Genomic DNA, 16,924 nt, shown 5'->3' with positions numbered 1-16,924 from the left:
TCTCGCTTACTGCAGTTTTTTTTTTTTTACTGAGTACGTGATGAGGGTTGGACTTGCCGAAACACAATTTAATCAATAAAAAATGTAATCAGTAAAAACTAATTTCCAGCAAAAAGCGAGACAGTGTTCAGGAGTTCTTTTCAAAGCTTTCAAATCTTGAATACGAATACATAAAACTGATCCAATAAACTAATTTCTTCAGTTTTTATTTTCTGAGATTAAATTTGCATCAAAGCCTGTCATGTGTTAGAAGTCATAAAACCTACATGAAATAGAAAATACTTTCCCCAAATGATCCTGAACAAGATAAGCAGATATAGAGAATGGATGGGTAATACATTATTTCCTGTAGTCCTGAAATGATAGCTAAATGAAAATAAAATGTCTGACTGCAAAGGAGCACTGTAATATCACCTTTGTTTTCAGTGAGGTAAAAAGAGCAAATACATTCCAGAAGTGGAAGATTTGCAGACTTAAAATGCAGTGTAAATAACACAAGCGGAGTTACTACTGGAGGTGTAAATACACAGCAGGTTAATAAAGATCCAGCTTTCATTCACACTTATTAGAAAGGGATCACTGATATCTATGTAGAAATTGGCACAATATATTGCACCCAAGTACAAAAAATTTGTTTTTGTGCAAGAGCTGTGGAGCACACAGAGAAGATAAACAGGTTATTAATACATTAAATAATATAACATGCAGGGGCACTGATGGGAATTATGAACCACCTGGCAAGTTGTGTGCCTGGGCTTCTCTGCACCAATGCATCTGCAGAGTCCCCACACCAGTCTTAGGGCCAAACTATTACCTGAGCAACATAACGCCCACTGTAGGGCTCCACTGCACATGATGTATTTTTTATTCATATGTACTGTAGCCAAATTGATTGCATTACAGTAAAATGAATGACAGGTTGACGAAACAGGTAAAGCTGCACTCTTGAGTGAAAACCTCCAGAACAGTAGTGTTTAAGAAACTGAGAGAAACTGTCTCACTCCCCCACTGACACTCATGTATGTTTTGACATTTCACAATGACGCTTCACAATCAATAGTTCAGCTTGATCTTAGGGTCATGAACGATTTTCTGCAGGTGAGAGACAAGGGCTCTCAATGTATAAAATGATTTCATTTTGAATCTGTGATGTTTCTTTTACATGGACTTGTCACATTGGATAGAAACAGTCTCTGCGTTGGTACTATAGTTAACCAAGTAGAGACATGTAGCTGAAGGGTAAATGTCACCCTTTCCCCCAGTAATGTGTCAGGTGCTTGGTAAAGGAAATAGAGTATGATAATTCAAAATGTCATGGTGTCTCCTTTTCTCTGTTTGTCAGTCAACCTGTCTGTCTGTTTGTCAACCTCCCATGGTACCTTTACCTCAATCTCTTTCTCTTTTTCTTGCCAAGTGCCAACACAAATTAGTTAAGTTTCTGTTATTAAAATGATACCAGATTCAGGCACTAACCACATTCCTTGTACCTCTGTACCTCTATGCATCTATTCAATGCAGGTACCTACAAATCAGAGGAAAACCAGCTGCTGTTGAAGGTCTACCAGGTGAAGGGGCCGACAGAGCATTACCTCAGCAAGTTTAAAAACGACAACTGGGCTATGGATGGATATGTAAGGCAACGTCCTCGTATTTTCTGTATCAAGCATTTTAATTTAAAACGTTTTTCTGACATTTACACATCAATCTCACCTAATAATGTAAATATTTTTGGACAACAGAATTGTGATAACAGGAACTGAACGAATCTCAAAAGTCGATGCCCTGATGTTGCACCGTCCACACCACATTACTCACCCCACACCCACTAAGTTCTTGCAAGAGAGGTGTATTGAAATGCCAGACAAATCCACAGTCACATTATGCAAAACAGTTTTTGAAATACTATGAACTCTAATTAACATCTGTAGTTTACCAAGCAGCTTTTGTTTCCATATCAAAGGTGTAAGAAATAATTTATTCCATAAAATTATCACCATTAGCCGAAGTTGCAAAAAGTAATCAGAAATTCCAGTATATATGCATTTGTTACCACATATACAATATAGCTGAAATGAAAGTGCTGTCACCATTTCCTTTTATTAGTCTATCCACCATGTTTACTGTCTTTCAAACTGGTATATGCTAAATACTATAGTGTGGTACGAAATTAAGACATCTAATTATTAAGAATTTGCAAAGTTTGCCATTATAAAGAATGGAGGTTTATCTCTTACATGTCATATCTAATGGTCATCTGTCATAGGGGGTGATCGTTTGTGACCATTGGGAACAGCAGGACAGCTTTTCCACCAACTATGTCAAATGTTATTCTTCATAGGCATTTTAAAGGAATGTTTTTTTTCCACTTTCTTGACGAGTTACTTGAGAATATCAATACAACTCTACTGTGTGTACTTTGAATATGAAGCTACATCCAACAGATGGCAAGCTTAGGTTAGTACAAAGACTGGAAACGGAGGGAAAGAGCTAGCTTGGCCAAAGATTTAAAAGAAATCTCCCTACCAGCGCTTCTAAATCTCACTAATTAATATGTTATATCTTGTTGGTTTTATTAATGAAATGACACATCTGGGGCTCAGATTTTGTTGAATTATTGTGCATTTGCTCTGTGTATTCACAATTTCTATTTGATGTGCATAAATTGTTTTTTTCTTTCATTGGACTATGACTGTATTCAATAAGCTACATTAAATTGGATATGAATATTGAATGTTGAGTGTCTAGACAAAGGAGAAAAAAAAGATGCAAAGCTTTGTGGTTCCATGTTGACTGTTTAACTGGGACTTCTTAAGATCATGTCTGCAACTGGGGAATGGATTAAAAATCTGATCCTGTTTGAGGTGAGAGGTTGGGATGGAGGAACCAAGTGGGGAGATTGTAAAAGATAGTAGCAGGCAGGGATGGTTGAAAAAGGATGTAAGGAGGAAAGAAGGAGACACGTAGACAGCCAATTTATCATGTCTCGAATGACAGAAAGAGTGAGGGCGGAGACGAGTCAGGCTAAAAATGGCCAAGTTGTGATTCCTGAAAAACAATCTTTTACAGTTAGAAGATGAAATTTCGATTGTCGATTTGTGGGTAAAACATTGCTGCTTCAATCTCCAAACAAGAGATTGTGGAGAGGGGAGAAGGAGGTGGGGACAGGGACACTGGTAACTGTTGATGAGGGAAGAGGACAGGATGAAACCTGGCTCTCACAATGCATACAGCATAATGTGAAATCCTCAAAAACAAAAAAACAAAAATGTTTATTGAATTTATTGTCACAGTAAAAAACCAAAGAACACACTGAATGATTGTTTGATTGTTTTGATTATTAAAACAATATCATTACTTTATACAAAAGTAATTTGCTGACTCATTCACCAGACTACCTCTGTGGCAAGTTTGTTTTTCCAGCACTTTGTACCTCCATCATATAATAATTCAAACATGTATATTATCTCCCATTGTATGTGCTCATATTAATCATATATTTTTTTTTTTTTCAGGTTACTGCAGAATCAGACCAGAAGACTTTTGTCTACCAGGGACATATTCACAGTAAAGACTTTGGCAAGTTCCATCTGACGAGGCAAGGTGGGTATTAACGGCCACAACAAACAATACAGCCTTGACCTTTCTAGAAAACAATGTCATTCGGAAATAGTCCAATTGAAGAAATAGTATTGAAATGTTTTTATTAGCGTTAAAATAGATGTAATTTTGGACTGAGGAAACATGAGAAGCAAAGCACTATTACACGTGCACAAAAAGGTGTTTGCGTGTTATGTGTTCATGCATGTGTGGGTTTAACTGTGTCTGTATCCCCAGGCCCTGTAACCACGTCACTAGATCCATCCAACCCCTATACGAACAGCAGCTCTGTGGCAGCAGCCATCTTAGTTCCTTTCTTTGCCCTCATCCTGTCTGGATTTGCCTTCTACCTCTACAAGCACAGGTAAGCTATATCCTCGATGTAAATCCATCAGAGAAAAACAGACAGCCAGCAGAGTAGAATACAAAACAGGTGTTTGTCCTCTGGCTTGCCTGCTGTCTCTGTGAAAAGAAGAGGTTAGATGATTAAGTGTAGTAAAGTAAAAGGGAAAAAATATTAGCTCCAATATTAGCTCCAATTTCTTTTTAATTATAGTATACACATGAACTGCATCTCAATCAGTTGATCCTAAACGTGTTCACCTTGTGAATAAATTTAAGAAAATATCCGCCTTTAATTGTTTCCTCATGCAGATATTACTTCATAATTTTCACTGCATTTGAAGGGCTTAGTTTAATTTTACTTTTTCAGTCCACCACTATTCCCTAATTTGCTTGGTCTAACTCTGTAATTTATTTTATACATTTCTATGAAACACCCACTTTAACTTATTAAAAAATGTGTCTTTATTTTATTTTATTATGGTCTCTTAAGGTTTCTATTGCTTAAACCCTTACTGCATATGTGCCTTTTATCAAATGTTAGTGCACCATGGTGCAACCTCTTATTCTGAGGGCTTGGCACCAAAACTTGAGCCTGTATTTATCAAGCTCCTCAAAGTAAGAAATGTATCCGGACACATTTACAGTGGCACATATTTTGTCCTACTTTGAATTTTTGGAGTCAGAAAGTTTTTTCAACTTCATTAACCTTAGAAAGTCACGCTACGTTTTCCAGATAAGGCAGAGAACTGGCTGGTTAGGAGTTTACAGTAGGTGGCAACTGAATTTAAAAACAATTAGTCTCTTTAAAGATAAGGATTTAAATGCCTTTGGATTAATTTTGTTAAGGTTGCAATAACCTATTCGCAAAACTCCTTAAATAAGTTACTGTACACTGAATTGGTAACAGTGAAATGCATCTATACCAGTGGTACTTTACAAATGTGATGGCATTTATTGGACCCTAAAGAATCAATTATAAGAAAACCTTTACTTTTTACTGAGTGTAAGTGTCCAAAACGTACTAAATAACTAAAAGACCCACTTTGAAGATAATGTCAAACTTACTGCACAATACTTAGGAGTGATTAATAAATAAATAATGAATTCCTGATAAATATGAGCATTGATACACAGATTCATATTTATGTTTTAGGCAGCAGTTGTAGCTACACTTCAAGTATTTTAAAGTGATAGGTAGAAGTGGCCTTTTTGGTTTTTCTCAAGGAGAACCATGCAAAATACATGTAGAAATATCTCTTCAAAAGTATTTTCTTTAATTTAAGATTTATTTTACACTGAGGACATTTGTTATACAAAGAATAAAAACAATATTTTAGTCTTGCACAATAGTGTGATCCTCTTTGCCTTTTCCTTCCACAAAACAAATCATACGCTCTGTATTTTGAGGCACAGCTTAATTTAATGAAGGTGCAAATGCAGCCCAGGACGAGTAAGCAGGGTGCACTCCACATATGCTTTCAATAGCAGATATAATCACTTTTCGAGTTTAATTCAGTTTACAATAGACTCTGAAATTCCTGTGATCACGCTCCTTATGAATAATAATGAATAGTTTTTGCATGTATATTTAGACTTCAGTCATCGGTTACAGTGTATGACATTATTGTTCATGAGCACAAATATTCCTTAATGACTGAATTGATTAGTTAATATGTGAGTCCTGTTATAAACTGGGTAGAGGGAATGTTTGATACACCCTGATTCCTAAAGAACTACTGGAATACACTGAGTGGATGAGATAAGAGTGTTTTGAAGGGGCAGACAGGTTTACAGAAATTTTAAAACTTAAATATAGCTCTAAAACTCAAAACGCACCTGAGGGTTAAATCTGATTGACCTAAGATATTAATTATTGTTCCTAGGAAGTTCAGAAAAAGACTTACAATGCCTAAAGATGCCAGATAATTCAGAACTATATTGAGGGTAAAATGTCATCATTAATGTTTCCTGTTTAAGACTTGTGTGAAACTCTAAATCTAAGAGATGTTCTGACTTCTGCACTTCATCACTCAAAGTTTTACAAAGTCATCTTACTCATTAATAATAGTCATACACGTTTATCTGTTTGGTTGTAATTTGTGGTAGCTGTATGCTACAGTATTCTATCTGCAATGAAACATATAGTGCTTATAGTGTTTATAGTGTGTGTAGTGTTTATATCGACAATACTTAGCATTGTACTAACATTATATACCAATGGCTGATTGGGCTAGAAGATTACTAACACTACCACTCCATTACTTTACACTTTGTTACACAACCTGCCTACCAGTTAGCAGTGTGCAATGCTAGTTGATGTATATTAAACCTCATGGTTGTATGCAGGACATTGTCTGCTGACACAGATGACAATGAGAGACCAAAAGACACCTGGGGGCCTGGCGGCAGGTAAGACTGGCACCTGTCGTTCACCTGGTTTCAAACAGCAACCAGACCTCCGCCCGCCGCCACATCCTCCGTCAAACTCGTCATCTCTTGTTTTTAGTTTTTCGATTTTTCTTCATGCTGTTTAGTAAGGCTGCACAATTGAACAAAATATCAAATTTAAAATTACTGAACTTGTAACTGAATGTTGTACTTTGTCTGACACTATTTTTTATCACTGGGAAATTAAAGTAAAACTAAATCAAAATGAAAATTAATTCAGAGAGAAATTAAACATGGAGACTCCTCAAGTCAGCGCAAAGTAATTGGTGTGACATTTATGCTCAGGAAAAAATAAGCATATGATTTTAAGTTTTTAAAAGCAGTGCAGCCCTACTGTGTCAAAACAGCAATCATTTAAAGTTCGATGAAGAGAATTTTATTTTGTCTTTGATCTCATTGTCATCTCTCTGTCAGCATGATGTCATCAATAACAAAATACAGTATTCGACGTACTTTAAACAACTTGCTGTTGCTTTTTTTCCCAAAATGTTACTGTTACCTGTAACTTTCATGACTTTCATCTTGACTTAACAGTGGGTGTGTGGTAAAGTTAACTTTGCTAACATAATGCCTTGTCCAACAGAATGGCAAGCCAACAGAAATAGAAATGATTTCTTCACATAACAATGTAATAGCTTAAATGAGAGACTAAAAGCAAGGTGTGAGTGTGTACTCTGCAGTTTCTTCCTGCTTTGGCCCACGTCTGCACAGTATCTATAATTCTGTCAAAGCAATTATGTGTGCTGTTATTCATTCTACCAATAAAATTAAACTATTGCACCTACAGCCACAACCAGAAACTAGTGCAGCGGTTTGAACTACTGCCACACAGGGAGGTCTGCGGTGTGTGTTTGTGTGTGTGCAGTTTTGTAAAATAATGGGTTGAGCATGTAGGGTAGGCTTAGTGGCTCCCCAGGGTTGGATTTCTACCAGTGCGCACACACACACACACGTACACACACTCTTAATGAGGTCAGAGTCAAACAGCGTTTCAGCTGCAGCACTCCTCCCTGCTAATAGTTCCACAGGGTTTGGGAGTAAGTGATTATATCTAACTGGATTATAGGACCTGATTATCCAAAAATGTAATCTGCGACAAACAGACAAATTAGGATGGGGGTAGTCATATTTCACCATGTATCTGTTTGAACCCCTGCAGTAAATTTCTTAAAATCCTCATTCAGGCAAACTGAGTAATAATATATTCTTTTGAACTAAAACCATTGGGTACCATTCGCAGGATGATGGCAGGTTGTATGCACGGCAGACACACTCACATTAGAGCAGCAGATGGGCACTGGGCAGATGAACCACTGAAGCAGCCAGTTGTTATGGTTCATGTTCTCGCTCCTGCCATAATTTTCCCTGCAATTTGTAGATTTTTACCAGAAACCTTCACTTACTAAGTCTGAGGGAAAAAAGCTGCCGACCAACATATCTAACAAGACAGCTGAAAGGACAGATAAGGGTATTTTAATTTACCTAAAACTTTTTTTAATTAAACATTGTTTTGAATTGGTTGTAGAGGTAAATGAGATAAATATAGTCAATATTCAGTAAACTGTTAATCCATAACCTTACAATTACGTATAGGTTTCTCTGAGTATGAGTAGTGCGAGGACTTTCGGCTGTTCAGTAATCCTTGAACTCATACATTCTTTATTTCCCTGAACACCTGTGCTTTTTAAATTAGTAATGTTAAATAGGACATGCAATTCAAATTATAAAATGCTGTTTGCAGTCTCTTATATTTCAAAATGTTTAAACTTATCACACAAATGAAAAAGTCAAACTTTTGACATTGACTTAAATAAGCAATGCTTTCCTGCTGTCAGTCGAAAATCTTTTAACTAAAACCTTCATAGGGGGATTTTTGAACAGTTGGGGGCAAAAACCTCCAAAACAAACTCATAGACATATACAACCATACACAGAGCAACATGAGCATCCCATTTGTTATTTTTCTGGCCACCTGAAAATTTTGGTTCTGGTTTGATTCACCTATTTCAGAGCTTTGTGTTAATACAAATTATCACTAAATTCAAGTTATTTTATAGTTCATTTTTGTGTCCTGTGACAGCTAATACATGGTGTATATTACAATAAGGACATCAGCAAATTTAAGCAACTTAAACGCGCAGCCCTAAAATGTCTATGAGTTTGTGATTTACTAGTCATTTCATGTTTCAGAGGTCTGCACCCTTTTGGTTGTACTGTGTTTTCCTTTTCCAAACATTAAATACAATCAAGATATCTTTGTGAAATCAAATACCTGCCATGAACACCATTATTTCCTTCTCATTTTCTTTTTCAGGACGCGTCCCAAGGTCCAGTTCAATGGCTATGTCGGCCATGAGAGCTCCAATGGCCAGGCATCATTTGAAAACCCAATGTATGACACCAACATGAAGCCTACTGAGGCTAAGGCAGTTCGATTCGATACCACGCTCAATACAGTCTGCACTGTGGTATAGTCCAACAAACCTGCCACTACCTATATAGTGGTTCAGTCCAGCCTCCCTGTTGCAGTGTGGTTTAACCAAACAGAGAAGAAAGAACAAACTTGTGATTTGGACTTGTCACCGTGAGCAGTCTGTGTTGTAGCATGCTGGTCCTCAGGCAGCATTATCTGCGCAGTAATGCAGCTTTGCTCCACCTCCACCTGAACAATGGTGTCACCTCTCCCTATAGTCTGAAAGAGCAAAATAAGGTTGAACCAATAAACAAGGGAGTAGACAATGACGTCATCAAATAACATAAAATCTGTTGTTCAGGAGGTCAGTGCTGGGACCAGAATTCTTCTTAAGCACTGTTGCTATTCAGAGATCGATAGAAAAAAAATAAAGAAAACCTTGCTGGACCGTGCTCGTCCAGGGTCAGTTTGACTTCTGCAAAAATTTGACCCAAATGTCCAGTCACATGGCCCCCTCGAATATCCTCCCCGCAACCTGAATAGCGGTTTACCCAATCTAACCCCATACTCCATGCCAAATTTGCACAGTGGTTTAGGCTTGCTAACTCCCCTGCTGCAGGCCAGAAGTGGGTTTGACCGATGCAAGGTTCTACCCTCAGGGGAAGCAAATAGACTATTCCACCCTTAAAGCCCCTCGGGACATTGAATACTTATTGGATGGTTCCTATATTACAACACAAAAACCATCATTGGTGCTGGACCAAAAACCTCCCACTGGACTTCCATCACGCTGGACTTGACAGGACTGGACTCTCTGATGCGATGACAGCTTACAGAGTCTGTTTTGGTGGAATCTCATATAGATTGTGAAATGCAGTCAATGCAGTGACGAGTTCAACCAGACCAATTCCTTTAAAGAAAATGATACTCTCATCCAGAACTGGATACTAGTATAGTACTAGGAGTGGTGGACTAGTAGTAGACAAACCGGGGTCAAATACAGTTGCAGATAAGTTTAAAATGTTCGTTTTAGCCAAACTTGGAGAATGGGTTAGGTTTGATATACCAGGATAATCACAGTGTTAGGCAAGTTGAGTTGTTGGATTTTAAAATAAGTTACTGTGATTGTCTTTGCCCATCTGCCACTTACTGTATTGCCTTTTATGACAATGTCTACCTACAGTATTTGGCAACCAATGAGGTTAAAACATACCAAATCAAGCTTTTGCAAATTCTATTTTTCCCAGGTTTAGTACGAGAGCCTGTGACCTAGTTCTAGATGAGTTTTGGACGTTTTCAAATATTCCATAGAGTTACTACACATTTAAAATCAGTCCTATACACAATATTCCGCACTAGCACTAGGCAGACTGTGCTGAACCAGAAAACCAGACATTTGAGTTGCCACGCTGGTGTACACAGTGGACTGGTTTCCAGAGGCCTGTCCAATACAATCAAAGAGTCAGACAACTGATTCTTGTTCTTGGACTAGCCAGGATTCTGTGCTTGGTGGCTGAACAAGTGGAAGCCTGGAGGCAATAAGCTGTCAAGATCGTCGACTGCTGCAATCAGCTGTGGCCAAATCCAGGAAATGATTTGTCTTCTTGTAACTGTGGTCGGGATTATCAGTCAAGTGATGACTGATTTTTTTCTACAGTATACTCTCCAGCCACAGAATCAGAAATAGAAACAGATTAACAGACCGACCGGTTGACTGACAGAAATTAGACAGACGGACACAGACAAATGGACGGATAGACATCTCTGTCAGTCACACTGGAAAAGAGAGAGGACAGGTTGCTACGGAAACAGAGGCAAATAGTTCTCTCTAATTGTCTCTGCTGGCATTTTTCTTCAGTGAAGATATTGATGAACAGACTCCATGTTCATAACCCAGTGGGCCCATGGGACTTCCCAAACGACTGCTGCTGGGGACCCCAAAATATAAACTTTATATAAACTCTTAAACCGCACAAATTTTGCACTAGTGTGTTTTTCTGACTGGGTTATGAAAAAATGAATACTTTTTGGGTCTGAAATGGGTTTGAAAAATGAGTCATTCAAAAAAGAGAATTTTATTCAAAAACTTCTATCTTTAAAAAGACGGCAAGATGACTAAATACAGGGTTACAGAGTGTTTGTATATACACATTTATATTTCATACTCCCTGTTAGCCGAAGGTGTGACCACATGCTATACCGTTGTTTATTTTGTTGCCATGACAACATGCTAGCCAACCAGAAAGTTGGGATCAGTTTACCTGTGGACCTTTCTAGCTTCTAGTGTCACATAATGACACCACTTTGTTGCCATTTTTAGAACAGTGGCTGTTTCTGAAAGCTCATACTGAATACTGTTACTGCTATAACATGTGAAAGAAATATACATCCATAATATGCAGTATGGTCCCACTGAAACACTGGTGCCACACTGCTAGTTTTATTTACAGCCATTGAACTCCATAATTTTCTGAGATACTGTACAGTTCTCTTAGGGTTCTCTATCTAAGTATTGGTTCACTTTTTCTGTTGATCCCCAACAGTAGCAGACAGTTTAAGCTTTCAGAAACAAGTGATTGTTTCTCTAACTCTCTTTAAAAAGATGTGTTGTGTTTCCACATTATCATGCATCATCTTTTCAACGCATTTTACATATCTGATGATCTTATTTCAACACACCTTTTTAAAGAGCTCACATTGACCGTGTGATCAGTTTGAGAATTGGTCATTTAAGGCAGAGGAAAAACAGAAACGGTATGAAGACAACATGCACAATTATTGTTGTCAACAGTTATCGCCCCTGGAGCCCCTCCATTGTTTGAGAAATACCTCGTATGCAGAGAGTAAGTTACATCCTGCTTATCAATGCTGGAACCTCACTGTAACAAATACACAAGCTTAGCGAGTGTGACCTTGCATTCAGCTTATTTCCTGGTATTTTAAGTCGAAACATCGTACTAACACCCATGAGTCTGCAGGATCCAAGAAAATTCTCTAGTTTCAAATCACTTGCCAAGCTTGTTATTTCTCGCAGTGTCCTCTCAAAAATATTTTTATTTTTCGAAAGATGCTGCACTTGGTTTAGATCACAGATGTAACTGCTTTCAGTGTGTGTCTTTCAGTGTCTTCAGGCCTGTTTCTTGTTTGTTTCACACTCCATGCACCATTCTGACATTAGGCTTACACTTCAGGCATTTGCTTTAACCTGCATGATTTTTCTTATCCAAATGAGTTTTACTTGATGTCCCTCGTGTTTTTCAAATATTAAATTTCAGTCCATCATACCGTCATGCCTACAAACAATAAATCACAAATCCATTCATTAATACATATGATATCAAATGGTGAGTGGAATGTGTGAGAATCAGATAATGAAAGCTTACAACTGATGAAATGATTTTGCTCATGAAACACTTGTTATATTACAGTGTTATAGTCCAGGACTTAATTCACTAAAAACAGTGAGTGTATTTCCACAGAATTTAAATACTGAAACAAAAAAAATCATTTGGCATGAGAAGGTTGTCACATCTACCTATTCTAAGTGAGAATGAATTCACAAGCAAATTGCAGTTTCTATTTACATTTTCTGCTCATTTAATTGAAAATGAATCTACTCCAGACCTAAATGTTGCAAATGAAACGTTCTGAAACAATGGAGATTATGTTTGGAAAGCATAACTACGGGATATTGTTGGTATTATAATATCCATTGTGAAGCTGTCATTCACAGCCTCTGTGTCAGGGTCATGAACAGACAGCCAGAAACACATACACCAGTGTGAGGTACACAAAATAAAGATATGCAGATGTGCGTATGAGCTATAATACTGGCAGTGGTTAAAAAGAACGTCGAGACAGAAGACGTATTAAAAATCTCTTCAGAGAAATAAACAAGACATCTGTAAACAACAGTAGAGCGTCTGTTCACAAGATAGTGAGCCTCGAATCTTTTTATTGCTGGAGTGCACCCACTTTCTCTATTTTAATTGATTTAATTAATTCAGCTGAGATTTCCTATGGAGTCAAGAGAGCATAATAGTGCCTGAAAATTAGAGGCTGCAAGGTTTCCACAGGGGTAATAAAAGGTCTCATTTTTAACAATTAATGACACCGATCTGATCTCCTAGTGTGCCCAAACAAGAACAGTTAGACTCCATATTCCCTGTTATCTCTTGCATGTAAAGATCAGAGTCAGTACTACAGTGGTTGGATTTCAGATCTTATGCCATGGTACAGTCTCAAGCTTACAGCAGAAATCTTAGGTTATTACAGTGTTTGTGTAATAGTTTGTCTCATTGCTTCTGATAAATTTAGACTAAAGGTATGCTGAGTCATGGTAGATGTGCAGAATGAACACAGCTCTGGATTGTTGGACTGCTAGATTACAGCTAAACAGATTTCAGTTTTTTTATTCAATCTTATTCAATAATATCTCTTTCAACAAAAATGTCTTCAATAGGGTTACAAAAAATAGATCCCATGTGTCCATTTTATACTCACAAAGGAGGCAGTCGAACTGAAAGCTGGAGATAATTCAACTATTTAAAAATTAAAGGAATGTGAATGATATAAACGGGAAGAAAGGCAGTCCTCTCGTCTACCAGGTCTACTGTTGATTCCTCTCATATAACAGAAAAGAGGAGGTCTACTGTGGTCCTGATCGAGATCATCATACAATAGACAACATTTTTATTTAACCTTACAGTGTGTCCCTTACTTGCTGTATCTTATTAGAATCAAATTCCATAACAAAAGAGCCCTTCTGGGTGTAATGAGTTAATCTTGTTTGGTATAGCTATTCTGTTCATTTCTGTTAAAAAATTTAGGAAAGACAATGAGGAGGCTGTGATACAGTGACTTCTGGCCACTGACATTTATAGCATCACTAGTATCCTTAGTCGACTTTTGAAAATGCGATGATGAGACACATCTCTTCTCTGACATGCCCAGAAAATTTGGATAATATTCCCTTCACTCAACTTTTTTTTTTCACAATTTGTGTAGAAGTTTCCACATTTGTCCTTCATTTGGCATCGTCAGCAGTCCTCACTGTTTAAAAGAGCGACAGCTGGCTACAAGTTTAAAAAAAATAATAAAACTACCCACTAAATTTTAAAATGCCAAGGCTGTTTCTGCTTCTGAGACATTTCACAGTTTGGGAAGAAGTTTCCACATTTGTCCCTCACTTTCTCTAAAGTGGTATTGTCAGCAGTCCTCATTGAAACAAAGGGCCGCAGGTTGCTGCGAGCTGAAGAAAATACCAGCTAAAATTGTAAATGTCACGCATTGCCTTTTCACACAGTGTCACATGGCAGAGATGAGCTTTTTTTTCTCCATGAAGTATTAGATACAGCATAGCTTCAATGCAGATATAAGACATATCTAAATAACATCAGATGGATGGAAGAGGGATGTTGCTAAACTTTTCCTGTAGGAATACTATAGGAAATTCCAGTTGCTGTCCTGCTTGGAGAGGAACCGTGTCATACATGTGTTCATATGTGGCTCAGCCGCCAGATGGACCTGTAGATGGATTTCTATCTGTGCTGTAATGTTTCTGGTGTGTCTGTGATATGCACAAATACACTACATATATATATATATATATGTATATATATATATATATGGGCTGCTTTCAGTTTCAGTTTGTCAAATTTAAATATTAAGTATTGCTGTTAATTTGCCCTTGACAGGCCTTTGTTTTACCTTCTTTTCGATAGTCTGGATAGGACAAACTTCTCATGCCGTACATTCAGCATTAGAGCTTTGAAGATAAATCTACAGCCTGGTGTGTCTGAATTGAACGTGCGTTGACTGCAGCCCTGCTTCACTCATCAGTGCAAACAATGAATAATTGTCATTTCAGCACATGGCAGCTTGTAGATCAGGACACCACATATAAGTGCTATATTCACACGTTACAGTGACTGGATGCGTTAGCGACACATATTGACATGCAGTAAGTACGTTTGTTGCTTTTAAATGTGTGCTGAAAAATATTGTTTCATTTTTGTTGTCCCAAATGGCACAGAGATATGTTGAATATGGCAAGTCCTCACCAGGGAGTTGCCATCATCATTATTAGTGTTATCATTTTAAGCATCATAATCACCGTCATTATCATCACTGTCACCTTTCATCATCATCATCATGTGCTGCTGAACTTGAAGTAGGTGCAAAAGAAAAAAAAATTTTGTACAGAAAATCTATTTTTTATGGAGAATTTGTAAAAAAACAAATTATTAAACATGCTGTACTTTTTATGATTAATGATGTAGGTACAACAAAATCTTGTTCATTAAAGTCAATGTTTTTACTGTCACACACCATGTAAAAATCTGAGGTTCAAACTGAGTATCAAATATCAAAATGTCATATGATCTCTTTTGTCCATTATGGCTGCTTTTACACAGGAACAGGAAACCTTGCAGGGACCCAGAGTTAACTTTCTTCGTGCTGGAGTGAACTATATCTGGGTCACACCTGTAAAACATTTGTTATTCACGTTCTAAAACACTAAAATCATATACAATAATGTGTCAGTTTCAACCCCTCTACAGCTTGAGGGCAGCAGACTATGTCTTTTGAACAGCATTCATTGCTAAAAAAATGGTATAAAGTAATTAACAACTGTAGGTGGCTTCTAATGAGAGTTGCCTGAGAATTGGTTATTTCTCTCATTAAAATATCTTGTTTACGTACATACATATTTCAGAATTGATTTTAGATACACACACACTTTACAATGAACATAAAATAAACACCAGATGTTTAGTGTCACAATATCATGAACGGATTGGTTCATGGATGGGTTGAAAATGACACCTCCGATAAAACACAGTGTTCTTGTGTAACAGCAGCCCTGTGTGACTGATCCTAATGTCTACATCTGGGAGAGGGATGACTTCCACAGGCACAAAAGATTTTGGATGACTTGACCCCTTTTGTCTTTTATGGCCCAAAATCTGATCCCATGTCTGTCTAAACAAGGAGGAATCTGGTTCTCCTTGCTTAGACATTATGGGTTTAGAGTGGAAATGAAATTGTGGTAAATTTAGGCTCTAGCAGCAGCATTAGCAAATCGGCAACAGTTTCGGAGGCTCCTATATATTGACTGATAAAACAAGACTGGTACTCTTTAAGTTTTGAATTCAAGGATGGAAAATGGCATTTTCTGTCCTCCCATGAGATCATGTGAGAGAGAAACAACATGGAGTGTTATAAAGAGTTAAACAACAGATACTGTATGTGAATGCAGCCTCACAGCGTGCTGTTAAAGAGACACAGTTTATCTATCAGCTATTTTGAAAACATTATTTGAGAATAAAGTTTTTGATACAATAATTTCTCCTTTGTGCTAATGTTTTTGTGAGCTGCTATCCTGATTTATGAAGTAGTCTTTAATATGTTTTGTGTGGCTGAATATGTTTAGTTGCAAACACAAGGTCACTATGGTGCCTCAGTCCTGGGTTTAACCTGATTTGACCAGCTGAAGCCTTTCTGTGTGCATGTTTTTTTTTTTTTCGGATTTCGTCCAGGTGCTCAAGTCTCCATGCACAGTCTAAAGATATACTGGTCAGGTGAATTTATGTTATTGTTTGTCTAGGAAATACAGGTTCATTAAACATGAACCTCTGTGGCTAGACACTACTACTGTATATGGACTAATTGCTTAATTTTGAATTCACAGTCAAACCCCTGTGCAGGTTTCAATGAGGAGTACCTTAATCCTGACATTAAAAAGGGATAATCCCTGGCAAAGTGTGTGTTAAAGAACCTGATGTTTGACTCTGCACTGAGTGCAATAATCACTGCATAATCTACAGAGTCTTTCAGTCACTGATAGCAAACACTGTGAAGGTCAATTAACTTTAAGGGTGGGAGTGGATTATATTGCATTGCAGTCTTGGTTGCTAATATTTTGTGGTGCGCTTGGTACGGAAGACTTAAAACGTAGTGTTCGAAATTTACATCAATACATGTGCTTCATAGTGAGCATTTCTTTTTTATTATTATTTATCTTTTTAATTTTTTTTGTACAATGCTGGACTTAAAAAGTTGATGTTTTTTTCTAGACGTGCTGGACCTTACTAGCATGTTACCATGGTTACACAGGTT

The 16,924-nt window shown here is 37.4% G+C and overlaps 1 protein-coding gene across 2 annotated transcripts in view; it reads left to right on the top strand.

Moving 5' to 3' along the window:
* LOC127352220 (CUB and sushi domain-containing protein 1-like) overlaps positions 1-16,150 on the top strand; it is a 396,058-nt gene extending 379,908 nt beyond the window's left edge. Inside the window, exons 71-75 of one of the 2 annotated variants that reach the window (XM_051380419.1) lie at positions 1,519-1,631; positions 3,513-3,600; positions 3,835-3,961; positions 6,289-6,351; positions 8,705-16,150. In XM_051380419.1, the coding sequence (XP_051236379.1) occupies positions 1,519-1,631; positions 3,513-3,600; positions 3,835-3,961; positions 6,289-6,351; positions 8,705-8,864 (551 nt within the window). In that variant the 3' untranslated portion in view covers positions 8,865-16,150. The remainder of the gene's footprint in view (positions 1-1,518; positions 1,632-3,512; positions 3,601-3,834; positions 3,962-6,288; positions 6,352-8,704) is intronic. The other variant, XM_051380421.1, reaches the window with a different exon arrangement.
* Positions 16,151-16,924: the final 774 nt, after the last annotated feature.

This window comes from Dicentrarchus labrax, unplaced genomic scaffold (genome assembly GCF_905237075.1).
Source record: "Dicentrarchus labrax unplaced genomic scaffold, dlabrax2021, whole genome shotgun sequence".
Classification (NCBI taxonomy): Eukaryota; Metazoa; Chordata; class Actinopteri; family Moronidae; genus Dicentrarchus; species Dicentrarchus labrax.
This window is presented reverse-complemented; position numbering and strand designations above follow the sequence as displayed.